The sequence below is a fragment of the Thunnus maccoyii genome, chromosome 22 (assembly GCF_910596095.1).
Source record: "Thunnus maccoyii chromosome 22, fThuMac1.1, whole genome shotgun sequence".
Taxonomy (NCBI): domain Eukaryota; kingdom Metazoa; phylum Chordata; class Actinopteri; order Scombriformes; family Scombridae; genus Thunnus; species Thunnus maccoyii.
Window position 1 is genome coordinate 16182500 of NC_056554.1, and position 14690 is coordinate 16197189.

The window sequence follows — 14690 nt, forward strand, 5'->3', positions numbered from 1 at the left end:
ACTGACCAGTGAGCACAGATACTGAAACGTGGCGTGAACCACCGTCGACGTCCCGCCTCACCTCTTGGTTCCCAGCGTCTGTCCTCCCAGTTTGATCTTGAGTCGGAGCTGCGGGGGAGGACGAGGAACCACGACGGGCTCGGGCTCCGGAGCCTCGGTGAAGTTGTGATGCTTCTTCTTGTGCTTCTTGTGCTTTTTGTGTTTCCGCTTGTGAACGCTGTGAAGTCCAGAGCCACCTTCACCTGCAGACGACGAGAGGAAAGAACAGTGTTACTGAAAATGACAGCTGTTGTACCAAAGATGCCAGAAATGTTTTCCAATTAATCTTTCACTTAAAAACAACTAATAAACTTTTAAAGAAACAAACCCAATATTGATCTAATAATATTTTACTGCTGATATGTTGATTATTTTTGTGATCTTTATCAAGTATGGTGCTTAATATACATGTAAAATGTGCAACTTAAGAAAACAATTTGGCTCTTGTAATAAAAAAAACAACTTTTGCTTGACCTAAGACTGTTTATCATAACATGTTTTAGATCTGCATCGTTACAAAAATGTAGAGCTGAAACGATAATTCAATAATCCAATCATTTCAGTCATTTTTCAAGCAAAAATAGTTAAAAAAAAAAATGCAGACCACTCGGTAGTTCAAACCTCTCAAATGCAATGATTTGTTGCTTTTCTTTGTTTATATCATTGTAAACTGTGTATCTTTTGGTTTTGGGCTGCTGAACGTGTCATTTGGGCTCTGGGAAGCTGCAATGGGGATTTGGATTGAGATTTAGATTTTATCTGCACCATTTATATCAATGAGGATAAGACCACATTCTGGAAACACCTCTTATTATATTGCATGCCAACAACACCACAAACCACAACCTCCAAAATGACCATAAAGTTGAATCAACATCTCTCTAAAACAGTTTTAACAGAAAATAAGCATTATAACTGTCATTAATGATTCACTGTTGTGTTAGACCGTGTTTGTATTAACTATGTACCTAATAAACTCAACGAGTGTACATTTCAGCACAGCCTCTGTACCAAAATAAACCATTAAATGTCAGTCACCCTGCATACTCACCGAGAAACCTGGGGTGAATCATTTCTTTCCTTTTCCCCATTGAAACTACGACAGGGATGTAAACAGCGAGGACAGGACAGCCAGTCTGCAGCTCTACATGGCAGAAAATCTTCAAATGACCTAAAAACTAACCTGACACCTCTGAAATGCTGCCAAAGAGAGAAATAATCACATATGTCAGCACTGAAATTGAAGCAAGAAGATAACAGCTACAATATATTAAGCATTAATATTCTTGTTTCAATATTTGCTAACCAAAATGTTTGTGTTAAATGTATTTAGTAAACTGTATAAGATTAAATTGCACTAACTGATAACTAACTTAGCCTGGAGATAACTCACATTTGTTAACATGCATTCAACGCAAATAGCAACTGCATAGCGAACTGCTAAAACAGACTTGAGTTATCAAACTACAAGATACAGACGAGACACAGCCTGAAAATCCGGAGCAATTTAAAGAGTGTTTACCTGATTAAAGTGAAGCTGCACAGTTTATCACACGTAGTTAGCACAAACAAGCTAAGCTAACAACACGGATGTTCGTGCTCTTCGTCGTTTTCCGGTCATTTTTCTCTCAAAGTTACGAATGACTGCTCTCTAGCGGGGGAAAAGAAAAATAAACCGACACACAGTACTTCACACGGGAAAGGACTTAACTGGTGACCATTTTCTTAAAGGTAATTATATAATTTAAACATCAAAATATCAAAACTTAACCGCAGTTGTCTCGTAAAAACATAATAGTAAACTATTTGTGACTGTTTTCTCATTTACAGCTTGGGTAATGTAGTTCAGGTGATGGACACTGCCGCTGACCACCGTAAACCTCAGGAAATGAGGAAATACATTAACCAGAAGCCACCGGGGCGAGTGAGCCAACACACGCAAGGTCAGTTAAACAGCTTGAACGTGCTCGAGCCTCGAGCGAACGACCGTTGAATTTTACAAATGTAACGTTACTCGGTAAAGTTTGTGTCCAACGGTTCATTTTAGTGTCCCGAAGAACGTTTTTCCACGTTTACACAGTTCAAAGACGATATTTTTAACATTAAATTAACGTTACTGTGCTGGTCTGACGTAACGTAACGTTTACAGTAGTGGTTTCCGTTGTGTAAGCCAAACTTTAACTGAAAATAATAAGTGTGACGTTATTTACTATCAGTTTTAAATCAAACGGGAGAAAGACAGATTCCCCATTGACTGTTTTCAGACGCTCAACAACAGTTGGAAGTAGAATAAAACAAATAAAACCCACATGGATTAAAAATTATGTGAGGAAATCTGACATTTCTGACTTTATAATTCTGCAGGAATCATGAATTACGCTCGGTTTCTGACAGCAGTGAGTGCAGCCAGAAAGCCCTCCGCTATCAGGATGCTGAGTGAGTATCTGCTGCAAAAATAACAAGCTGGATAAGAAAAGTTTCATCTCAATGTGCTCACACCTGTTGATTCTTTACAAAAAGACTGATTTTATAGAAGTGACTTTACAGGACAGGACAGTTGTGGTTCCCTCCTCCTCATTATATGTCATTATTCACATTTCCTCAGTATCAGCTGAAATAATAAAATTATTAAACGTAGATTTTGACTATATATATATATATATATATATATATATCCAAACAAATGTTCAATTAAATTAGCAGATTTAAGTTTTGGGTCTGCTTTGCCCTTTTTGGTTACCTATTATATCCAAATGATTTATGGAGATTTTCCAGTGAAAATATGCTTTGGCTAAAACTGGGCCAACTTTGGTTGAAAAGTAACGACATTAAGACATTTATGTGTAGCTAACCTCTATAAAACCTACCATACTCAGAGATACAGTCACTGAAGATTTATGTGTTACACAAGAACAAATAATTGCATAAAACATGTAAATTTTACAATCAAATTCAGCCTAAATGCCTCAAGTTGATATTATCTAGTCTGATATTATCATCTGATTTTAGCTGGTCACAGATACACTGGTATTGGAACAAATGTTGGCCAATAAGTAACATGAAACTGTGGTACAGAAATGTCAAATACCTTATATGTCTGCCATTACTGAGAAACAGTGTCAGTATTACACAATTTGCACAGTTTGCCCATCAGAGAGCACTGACAAGTAACTTTTTCAGCTCAGTATGTATCTTGGTCACTATTCTTTGATATCCAAATTTGGGGGATCCTCATCAAAAATGTTTGTTTATGTTAAATTTCTTTAAATTATTTATCGGTATTGGCCTCAAAAATCTAGTATTGGTTTATAAGTCTCCTCAAAATATGTTCACTGGGTACTTGAGAGCAAAAAAATCAATGATTGACCTTTTTTTGTACCAAAGTTCCTAAAAATCTTGATCTCATATTTGCTGATGATAGTTCATAGTGCAGTTTTGTTATCATTTGAATTGCAACGTCTGCATGAGAAGCAGGTCCTCACTTTCACCTGTCACTCTTCATCCTCATGAAGCTGAGCTGCAGCAGCGGTCGCCCCCGTCCCTCATCTCTCTGGCAGGAGGAGCGCCCAACCCCAACACCTTCCCCTTCCGCTCAGCGTCCATCGAGGTGAAGAGCGGACAAACTGTCACTTTCGACGAGGCGATGATGAAGAGGGCTCTGCAGTACTCCGCCTCCAATGGGTGAGAGACAGAGATCCATGACTTGAAGAATCACTCGTGTGTTTTGAGAGATTTTCTCTTCTTAACATCTCTTTATACAGCTCAAATTGTCAAACAGTGAACAGTGTGTACAGATAGAAAGTGTCCAGCATCAACATGATTTTGATAGTTGCAGGCAAACTAAAGGTGTGCAGGAGTGAATCAAAAGACTGTAACAAAAACTCAACAACAGTTCAGTTTCAGAGAGTCGACATGAGGGACGAAAACACGACAAATTACAGTGATGTTTTGTGATGAAAAACCTGTGTAACAACAGTATCCAGGGCTTATAATCCACACAGCTGCCTGGTTCAGATTTAACTACGTGCCTTTAAAATATAATAATAAATAATGAATAACATGAAGGCAACTTGAGACACAGCTGAGATGTGTGAGAGCAGTATTTTACCACAAGAAGTTGACAAAAGCTGTTTGTGGTTATGAATTTGACACAAGTTAAAGTCTTTAGTATTTATGGTAAAATAGTTAGAAAGTCTGGATATTAAAGACCTTTTTTTTAAGTTGAAGCTTGAATTACAGTTGAGACATAATCAGAACATCTGATAACACGGAGGTTATCACTCTGCAGCTACTGTTATCTTTTTATAACCTCTTCTGTAAACATTCACACATTTCACCTGCCGACTTGTTGACTTTGAGTTTGTTAAGTAATCAGTGATAACAGATGTATATAACAGATATAAACCGGTGTTTCCCCTGTGATAGTACAGGCCTGGAGGGTGAGGACGAGAAAAAATAATGCCAAATACCCATTCATTCAGAAATCAATAGTGTTTGGGAGTCTGTGTGGCGCTGTACTTAAATGTGAGTTAACCTCCGTGTCGTTGCCTAGGAAACTCCTGGTAGCATAGCTGCTTTTAAGGAACAGAGGAGAGGAAAAGGTCGGCAGTAAATGTACAGAACAGACTACAATGTGTCAGTTAATAAATGCTGCAGCTTGTCAAGACCAAGAAAAGTCACGTCTGTTGTTTCACCAACTGCTGGAAAAGTGAAGGGTGTTAGCTCCGAAGTTAGCGACGATGGGTTAGCCTAACCTGAAGATGCTAAACAGAGAAATAGAGAACAGGCCGAAGCAGTCAACCGAGGGGAAACACGGTGTCTTTTCCCAAACAATTTTCTGTTAATGAAGTGTTAGGGGTTGTTTTGTCTTTCCAACTGTGACAACTACCTCTAAATGACTCAGCTCTTCTGTTTTCTGTTGTCTGATTTTTTTTCAGTATTCATATAAAAATGCCTCAGATTATTTGTCATGTCTTGAAACAGTCTAATTTCCATCCCTGTGTAGAATCCCTGAGCTGCTGACGTGGATGAAGAACCTGCAGAAGAGCCTCCACAACCCGCCGACCGCCGGCTACACCCCCGAGAACGGCCAGATGGACATGTGTGTGACCACGGGGAGCCAGGAGGGGCTCTGTAAGGTACTGACACGACCAGCTGCTGTTTGTGCAACCAGTTATTAGAGGGCCGTGTGTAGCAGCAAAGGATCATTACTATAATTTCTTTTTGGAGGTGTTTCTTTTCATTTAGTGTCTAAAAATCGCAAATTATTGTTCTATTATATACTGTTTTCCGAATATTGTAACGTCAGTTTTACAAATTGGTGACAACAATTTGTATAATAAACCATTTTAACTCAAGTATTAAGATAATATTTACCTTGCTGAACCCAGCTGTCACCTTGTAAAGTAATAATCTGTCACATTTTCATATAAATATAGTACATTTCTGCTTTAAATATGTGATTTTTATCTTAGGAATGTATTTATTCTTAAAACATCACCCCTACTGCTTGTTTTATATTGATTCACATGTTTTTTATATGTTCCCTATTTTGTATTTTAGGTGTTTGAGATGCTGGTCAACCCTGGAGACAACGTTCTGCTGGACGCGCCCACATATTCAGGAACGCTGGCGGCAGTAAGAGCGCTTTCTTTCCATCACACACACTTATTAAAACTTCTATGATCTCCTAACTTTCCCGCTTATCATCTGCAGCTCCAGCCGCTCGGCTGTAACTTGATCAACGTTCCCAGCGATCAGCACGGTATGATACCTGCAGCCCTGAAGCAGGTTTTGTCTCGGTGGGACCCCTCAGAGGTCCACAAGCCCGGCAGCAGCGCTCCCAAGATCCTCTACACCATCCCCAATGGAGGAAACCCCACCGGTGCCTCCATGACGGCTGAGAGGAAGAAGGAAGTGTACGAGGTTTGTTTACCTGCACAAAACAAAGACATATTTACTTCTGCATCAGCACACAGTCAGACTAAACACACAGTTATATTTTATGAATCACTTTTGAGTGTCTCTCAGTCAGATTTATGTAAAGCAGCCAGTGAAGCGCTGACTCTTCTAATTAGAGCTTGTTGTGAAGCTGATTTCCCTACAGATTCTCTCTGTCGTTTTCCATTAACGTCGTCCGGTCTTTTTTTAAATAGCTGGCCAGGCAGTACGACATGCTCATCATCGAGGACGACCCGTACTATTTCCTGCAGTTTGACAAGGTACAAGAAGAGTTCAGTAACCTCCTGTGTTTCTACTCTGTACAATCTGAGATTAAAGGTCTGACCTTTCAAGCGTGTAAAATAAAGTTTTCTCTTAATGTTTTCTGTCATTTTAAAAGGTAAAATAGTTCAGTTATCTGCTCTGTTGTTAGTTTATGGTCTTCACACTTCTGTTTTATAAAAACGATTCATGTTATGTCTCATTTATTTGACAGCCGTGGGCTCCCACGTTTCTCTCCATGGATGTTGACGGACGAATCATCAGGACAGACTCCTTCTCTAAGATCCTGTCTTCAGGGTGAGCGTCTGAATCTGTGTGTGTGTGTGTGTGTGTGTGTGTGTGGGTGGTTGTTTTTCTTTATTCCCCGTGCACATGAAGCTCTTCTGTTACCATTTACTCTGCAACAGCACTGTGTGTGTGTGTGTGTGTGTTTTTTTTTACCTTAACAAGACAGAACCAGATATATTAACAGTGTGTGTTTTCCTGTCTGACATGCAGTTAATTTGCTTGTGTAATGTAATTGTGTGTGCAGGATAATTTTTTTTTTGTTTGTTTGTTTGAGAAAGAACATTCACCTCCTTTTGGGAGTATTATTTATGTGCTGTATTCTCTGAACAGCAGGACAGGGTTTTTATTTTGTTTTTTTTCTTGCGGCCAAACTGATCCAGATTTTGCTGTTTTGCAACTATTTAACAGGTTTTGAAGACTTTTAAAGTCCTGACTGACTGTAAAAACACTCAGCAGCAACAATAAACTACAAAATCCTGCTCAGATTTTTCCAGATTTAAGTGGTAAAAATCTCATGTTTGATATAATCATGACAACGTCGAGACCTCGTTAACTTTTACCTGTTTAGTCGTATTTAAAATACTATAAGAATCTTTTTTTTTTGTCAATGAAAGACCAGACAACATGAACACTATGGCTACACAACAGGTAAAGATTAAAGATAAGAAGTGAAGTTAATGTTTCATCATGAGTTTCATCTCATGATTACATCTCTAATCACTCGTCTGTGTGTCGTCGTCTTGTTTCAGGTTGAGGTTAGGTTTCGTAACTGGTCCCAAACCACTCGTGGACAGGGTGGTGCTGCACATCCAGGCCTCGACAATGCACACTAGCACCTTCACACAGGTGAGTCAAAGTTTAGTTCAACACCGCCACACCCTGCTCACACACCCTCACTACCACCCTGCTCAGTCAACATTTTGCATTATTGGTTTACTTGCAAACTCTCCACTGCATCAATTTTGTTGTCAACCACCAAAAAACTGAATTTAACGTCCTTTTTAAATATTTTGTGTTGGTTGGATTAAATTCTCTGGCTTTTCCTCTTCATCCTGTGTGGCAGCCTCCATCCACTTGGCATCTAAAAGTTCTGCACCGTGCAGCAGTAAGCACACAGCAGGGCGGTTCATTTACACAGACTCCATGCAGCGTGCCAACGATGAAGCATATTTTTGAGCAGAGTCATCACAGACTCTCGTAATACTCCCACCCCTCAAGCACACCAGATCTGCTTTGACACGAACACAAGCTCACCAGCGGGAAGGGGTGCGCTGTCACGCTACAGCCGCTGTCAAATAAAGCCGAACGAGACGTCGTGGTGTCTCAGGATTAGCGGCGGCTGCAAAGGAGGTTTTAATAAGATAGAGGAGGGAGATTAATTAGGATCTGCAAAAGATCTGCAGCCCTCCTCCTCTTGATTCAATCCTCGCCTCTGCCTTTTTTTCCCCATCTAATCTGGACTAAAAATATTGGAAATTACTCAGAAAGATGTAAACCGCATGTTCGTTTTCTTTCTTTCATGCCAAAAACAAACGTGAAGCCTCCGTGATGAAAGACGGAGGGTGTGTCACTGTCTCACTGCACTGCAGGTGGATTATCTGCCATCAGGTCATATTACAGTATTTAAATCTGTGAATTTGAATGTGCGCCAGTTCTCACGTTACACAACTTGAGACTCTTTCCTCTCTCCGCTTTCCCTTCAGCTCATGGTGTCTCAGTTGTTGCACAGCTGGGGCCAAGAGGGCTTCCTACACCACATAGACGGGTACGTCACTTCCCACAATGCCGCTGTACGCATCCACATGTATTCCGCGTTACTGGTTTGACTGATTCAGAAAAGAATTATGTTAATTTATGACATCTGTACCGCCAGATAAATGAGACACTGTCCTGCAGATAAGCGTGAAACTGTTTTCGTTCCTCTTGCAGGGTGATTGAGTTTTACAGGAAACAACGAGATGCCATGATCAGCTCTGCAGATAAGTGGCTCAAAGGTTTGTGACTCACTGGTGACAATTAAAAAAGAAAAACACAGAGAAAGACTCACTATTGTAGAACATGATGGGCTTATTAGCTCTGTAAATCAAGCAAGTGCCACACTTTTAGGCTCAATATTCCCTTAATGGAAAAAATATTTGTATATAATTGGCACCATCTATTCAAGACTGGCAAATTTATTGTCCCCTTATGGACATTTTTCTTGCTCAGCGTGGCTGCATCACAAAACATTTACCTCCCAAATATACTTACATACATACTTTACATCATTCATACATAAAACCCCGAGGTAGTAAAGGCTCTCTGTATTATTATAATGCTGTACAGTCCAGTTTTTTAGCATCTTTGTCGTAAAGGCAGCGAGGGAAAAGGTAAACATACATTTTTGCTAATAAATCTGTCATAACATGCATGAGAACTCGTTTATATTTAAAATATTTATTTAGTATTTGTATTGTCTGGTTTGTTTGCGTGTATTTCTCTTTGTTTTAGATAGACAGACAGATAGAATACTTAATTAATCCCAAAGGGAAGCTGCAGTGTTACAGCAGCTACATTACATAAAGCACAAAAAACAAATGAAGGTGAGAAATAAATACAGTTAAATGATCATTTCCAAATTATCTAAATATCTAAAACAGGTACTGAATATACACTGTATAATGACAGTAATATACTGTATTATAGACTTCAAGTCAAGTAAATATTGCTGAAAGCTGTACAGTAAGGTGCAGAATTGAGTTATATATGGAAAATAAAATAAAAACATGCCGCTGACACATACAGTATATTAGAAGAAGTAAAATTAGCGACTCAGTCCACTACTTTTTGTGGAAAAATGTACTGACAGACATTTGTTTAGAGAAGTCCTTTGAGTCACTTGAGTACAGTCTGAGTTTTCTTGGAGCCACCGCCTAGTGGCCATTAGAGGAACTACATGTACACTGATGATCTTGATACATATAACCACAGCCTCTACAATATTTAAATTGTAAACTCCTTAACAAATGTGTTATGTGTTGTCCAGATTCACTGCAGCACCTAAAAAGACCACAGAGGGGAAATCCCGACTGATCTAATGAGCCAGAATACACGGAAACAACAGTTTTTTTCTTTTTATTCACGTCTCTGTGTTTGTGTGTGTGTGTGTGTGTGTGTGTATGTGTAGATTTAGCAGAGTGGCACTCTCCGTCAGCAGGCATGTTCCTGTGGATGAAACTAAAGGGCGTAGCCGATACCCAGCAGCTCATTATGAAAAAGGCGTTGGAGAAAGAGGTCAGTACAAATCCTGTTGTCTTCCTGTTTTTAACATCTTAACCTCACATATTATTCTCTTTTGTGATTTAACTCTGTCCACTTAAGGTTAACACACACACACACACACACACACACACACACACACACACACACCTACTGCACTCTTAATATGTTAATAGCAGGTACCCAGAGTGCATTTGGGTGCATTTGCCTGCCGGTGTCTCTCTGTTTGTGAGATGTTTTGCACCAGGGGCGAGCCAGGTTTTGTGCCTGAATAGAGTGGAGGATGATGCATGTAAAGCGCCCATTGTGTGCACTATGAGTGGGTTTAACAGCTGAGTGTTTTTCCTACCACACAGACATACACACACACACACACACACACACACACACACACACAGCGTCTGTAAATCCCTGCTGGCAAATAGCTGATGAGCCGTGTAAGAGGTACAATGTGAGTGGGTACAATCAGGCTTTTCCAAGATCTCTGCACAGTCGGCTTTTCTCCTCTGAAATCTGGATATTTAAAACCTCCAAACAGCTGACACTGAAGACTCTAGATAGTGTATCGTCTGTGCTCGCAGGAGAGAAATAACAGCACCTCGAAACTGACATGAATTCACAAAGACAATCCTTGTTCGTGCTTTATCTTTCACCGTCAGAGATTTTTAAGAAGCAATATTTGTGAAAGATGTTAAATGATGCGTATTTAATGAACGTTAAACAGGCTAATTCTCTTTCTTTAACGAGAGTTAGATGAGAAGAACAAACACCACTCTCATATCTGTGGGTTAAATATGAAGCTACAAGCAGCAGCATCTTAGCTTAGCTTAGCATAAAGACTGAAAACAGGGGGGAAACAGCTAGCCTGGCCTCACTAATTAACATATCATAAAAACTGAAGTGTAAAAACAACATTATGTGGTTTTACTGAGGGTTATGTGCAGGACTATTTCTTATCCAGATGCAGTAAGTTAAAAAATTAAAACCTAACTTTGGCCAGTTTAATTTGTGTTTTCCTAAGGATGAAATATTATCACCTGTCTGGCTTCACATTAGTTAAAAACTCAGCTCCATCACGTAACACAAACAACACAGCTGCTAATAAAAACAAAGAAGATTAATTGAAGTTCGCTCTCTTAGTATAATCTTGGATGCATAAAAAGATCAGCTATGTACATAGTGCCAAAAAAAATGATAAAATAATAATAATTGTCAGTAACATGAGTCATGTTTGTACACGTGCGCTAACAGGTGCTGCTGGTTCCCGGAGGCGTGTTCATGATCAACAGTAGTGACCCCTGTCCCTACGTCAGAGCGGCCTTCTCTCTCTCCACGCCAGAGCAGATTGATGAGGTACACACACACACACACACACACACACACACACACACACACACACACACATGTAAACACACACTCAGCTCATTACTGACTCATCGTCTCTCTTATTTCTTTCCGCAGGCTTTCAGAAGACTCTCTTCACTCATTAAAGAGGCTTTGTGATGAGATCTATTCATCACTGATGCTGTTTTTTTTTATTTATTGATGAAGGCTTAGAGTTATGCTGTAGTCAAGTTATTCAGCATTATTACAAGCCCTCTGGAGCAATGAATTAGATTTGTAGGAGGAAGAACACTAATTACACTTTATCAAACTACATCATTAGCTGCTCCATCAGTGTACTGTACAGCGAGGATGTCTGTATTTTTCCATGTACAAAAAAGTAAATAACTTTTTATCAATCTGTTTTTTGAGTCTTTACATTTCTGCTACACTGAGACATCTTTGCTCAGCAGATTCATGACTGCAGGCTTTTTTTTTTGTAAATTAAAACACCAAAAATGGGGGAAAAAAATCAACCAACCAAGCAAAATTCAGAAACCACGTTGGTTTCTTAATAAATTTGAGGCATGAAATGAGTCATGCTTTTGCAGAGTTACTTCATTTTTAAGAATCAACAAGCCACATGACCGTCTAAACTGCTCTCTATAGTCCAGCTTTAATCTGCTGTATTATGCTGACATGCCCCATTGGTTCAGAGTAGAGCTTTTCCAAAACTAAAATCTTGTTGCAAAACTTAAGCTCTCAAGATTTAGGTGACTGTTACTCTGGGCACAAAAAAATGATAATGGATCCTTTTACAGCCTACAAGTATCAAATCCACACGTTTCAATGCAATATTTACTGCAATCTTTGAAGCCTGACTCTTGATTCTGCGGGTGCAACAGGGTGCTGGACTTTCTCCCTCTTTGTTTACTGATGACTTTAGAAAAAAACACAAGTTCAAGTAAAGAAAAACAAGGTTTTTTTTGCCCATAAAGGGTCATGAACAAGTCAGCACCAGCTCTTCATTTTTTTTTAAACATGTCACGCAACAGTACCTGCTGACAACAACAGGGCCTTTCTGTTGTTGGAAACCGTTTTCTTTTCCTTTGTACAGACTTTCTCCCCGCTGTGTTAATATGTAGCACTTTGTGAACAGTGTGCCCGACCTCCCAGAAGTGTGTGTGTGTGTGTGTGTGTGTGTGTGTGTGTGTGAACAGCTGAAACATTCATCCGTAAAGGATAACAGGGTCACAGGAGCGGCTTAGAAGTCTGGCTTTTGCAACACTTACTTGCCCGCCTCTTACTGCAGTAGAGGAGAATGTATTAAAACCCTCTTTTAAAGGTTGCGTTCCCACCATGTACAAACACTAAAGTAAGAATCCCGACCTCTGAATTTAAAGCTTTGAATAAATGTAAACTATTAACAGTGAAATTTACTTGAGCGTCTCGAGGTGAAAAGGAAGAAAAAAAAGGCACTCAAGCTTGAAGAGGAAAAACACTTATGCTAAAGAAGGCCCCCTCTTAGAGTGTTAAATTATGGATTCATGAAGGAATAAGCAGTATCTCCGTCTACAGTGACTACTGGAGCAGTTAAAACTAGAGCAATGCATTACATTTTCTTAACATATCATATGTTTGTTTGTAATATCTTGTTGCAACAAGACTTAAGCCATGCTAGTGGCTCTGTGAGGCTGTATTTAGTCATGATGTTACTTTGAGCTAAATGCTAATGTTTCTGTGTTCAGGTGGGAATTAAATTAGTTTTGAAAGTATTTGTTCATAAACAAGGTTTTGGACAATTTAAAATGATGGTGATGGTGCTACATTAAAAGTCAAAGGGTCACCAAAGTTATTACAGTTCATCCGTCCAATAGTTTCACTCACAACTACAAATGTCGACCTCATGGTGGCGCTAGAGGAAAGTTCACCAAAGTCAGTAGGTTTCTTCCTCTGAGGACCATGAATGTCTGTACCAAATCTGTTGCCAATTCATCCACTATAGATATAGATATTTGAGATATTTCAAAGGATTAGTGAAATATTTGACCTGTTGGTGGTGCAACAGGGAAGTCAGGGGGTCACCAAAGTCATTAGGACGTATCCTCATGTGCACCACAATGTCTTCAAAAGGATTTCACAGCCATCCATCCAATAGTAGTTGAGATATTTCAGTCTGAAAGTGGTGGACCAATCAACTGACAGACAACACCATCCCTAGAGTCACGCCACTAGCAGGGCTGTCAGACACTGGAGTACAGTAAGAAGTCCCCATTTGAATTTTGATATGTATGAAAATTAGCGCAGGAAAAGTATGAAATCTCACAAAATGGTAACGTTCATGTATCTGTACGTCCAAACTACTTTCCCTTTTGTGATCATTTAACACAAATGATCCAATATGTCATTCTGAAGCCAAAAAACTGAAATCGATAAGTACAATGCTCTATTTTTTCTAGCCTACCAAAGTTGAGGACAAAAAAACAACTTAGACACAAACTAAAACAGAACCACACACACACTCCTTTAAATATCCACAGTTTCTATACATAGATGGAGCATTATTGACTTAGTTATTGATTGTTTGCTGAGACCTTGGCACAGAGTGTCGAGGGCAGACTTTTACTGTGGCTTCAAGGTCAGTCAGTTATCAACTCTGGCAAACGGACAGCCTGTACAGGCCAGATAACCATGACTTATATTTAGATGTGTTTTGGTTCTGCCTCTAATTTCTTCCAGGAGTTGTTTTTTTTGTAATGCACACTTCCTAATTGTTTCAAACGGAAGTTTGCTGTTTCCTCCTGCCTTTTATGTCCTCACCCTGAGCATGGTTTGTTTTGTCTGCAATCCACAACACTACACTAGACTTGAGTGTCTTTTTATAGTCCGACCTCTCAGCTTTAATTGATAATAAATTCAGAAGGAGTGTGTTTTGACCACAGTCTATTTACCTGTAACTATATGCCATTAAATCTTAATGCAGTCATGCACAAAAAGAATCCATCCACTAACTGCACCGCAAAATTAAATGTACTTATTAAATGTAGGGGAGAACGGGGTAACATGAGCCACTTTTTACATTTGATGATTTTACTGCAAAATGAATGTGTATTTGTTTCAAATAATAGTTACTATATATACCTCAGGTTGTTGTGTATCCATGTAAATTAAAACAAGTTATCTAATTATTATGGTTTAAGAACAATGAGCCATCAAAAAAAGTTAGTCCAATGGCACAACTCACCCCAAGGTAGGGGTAAAATGAGCATGGGGATGGGGTAAATAGTGCTACCATTATATATTGATATAAAAATTACACAAAATCAACAAATTAATTATAAAATTAAAAATAATTGTGAACTTTATTGATGCCATCAATTTAACAAAGGCAAAAACTTGTACCTTTAAGTAAAACCATATGTTTGTGTCTTGTTCAACATGTTACTTAAACATTTTCAGTCAAGATTAAATTGTGATCTTTGTGTTTTAGCTACAGAAAGAATGTGTGTGTAAATGTGCTTTTGTGTATACAGAAGGGTGACAAATTAAAGGAAAAACTG

General features: G+C 39.0%; 3 protein-coding genes across 10 annotated transcripts in view; 1 reads left to right on the forward strand and 2 right to left on the reverse strand.

The window, feature by feature from the left end:
- The window catches only part of ino80b (INO80 complex subunit B), a 6464-nt gene extending 2853 nt beyond the window's left edge, over positions 1–3611 (reverse strand). For 2 of the 4 annotated variants that reach the window (XM_042400396.1, XM_042400393.1), the window contains exons 1-3: positions 1562–1653; positions 1091–1239; positions 62–242 (exon numbers count right to left, since the gene is read on the reverse strand). In XM_042400396.1, the coding sequence (XP_042256330.1) occupies positions 62–242; positions 1091–1130 (221 nt within the window). In that variant the 5' untranslated portion in view covers positions 1131–1239; positions 1562–1653. Of the gene's footprint in view, positions 1–61; positions 243–1090; positions 1240–1432; positions 1537–1561; positions 1654–3521 lie in introns of those variants that run through there. The other 2 variants (XM_042400394.1, XM_042400395.1) reach the window with 2 other exon arrangements.
- On the forward strand, positions 1679–11549 carry aadat (aminoadipate aminotransferase). Of its 5 annotated transcripts, XM_042400377.1 has the most exons (15): positions 1679–1770; positions 1870–1982; positions 2404–2475; positions 3552–3720; positions 5045–5177; positions 5602–5676; positions 5755–5964; positions 6195–6260; positions 6476–6558; positions 7299–7395; positions 8253–8314; positions 8479–8543; positions 9716–9822; positions 11059–11160; positions 11269–11549. In XM_042400377.1, exons 2-15 carry the CDS (start codon positions 1892–1894, stop codon positions 11308–11310), a joined length of 1374 nt encoding a protein of 457 aa, XP_042256311.1. In that variant the 5' UTR covers positions 1679–1770; positions 1870–1891; the 3' UTR covers positions 11311–11549. The 5 variants fall into 5 exon arrangements, with proteins under 5 accessions (XP_042256311.1, XP_042256314.1, XP_042256312.1 ...); XM_042400380.1 differs by lacking the exons at positions 1679–1770; positions 1870–1982 and adding an exon at positions 1989–2056; XM_042400378.1 differs by lacking the exons at positions 1679–1770; positions 1870–1982 and adding an exon at positions 1990–2316.
- clcn3 (chloride channel 3) overlaps positions 9939–14690 on the reverse strand; it is an 88037-nt gene continuing 83285 nt past the window's right edge. Inside the window, exon 17 of the transcript XR_006093334.1 lies at positions 9939–9957. The gene's annotated coding sequence lies outside the window, so the exon portion shown is untranslated. The remainder of the gene's footprint in view (positions 9958–14690) is intronic.

Bases quoted from the DNA above. Each gene is read 5' to 3' on its own strand.
- aadat (XM_042400377.1), top strand. From the start codon at position 1,892: ATGGACACTGCCGCTGACCACCGTAAACCTCAGGAAATGAGGAAATAC. The intron at 5,178-5,601 runs GTACTGACACGA...TTTGTATTTTAG, and splicing joins GCCAGGAGGGGCTCTGTAAG to GTGTTTGAGATGCTGGTCAA. The intron at 7,396-8,252 runs GTGAGTCAAAGT...CTTTCCCTTCAG, and splicing joins ACACTAGCACCTTCACACAG to CTCATGGTGTCTCAGTTGTT.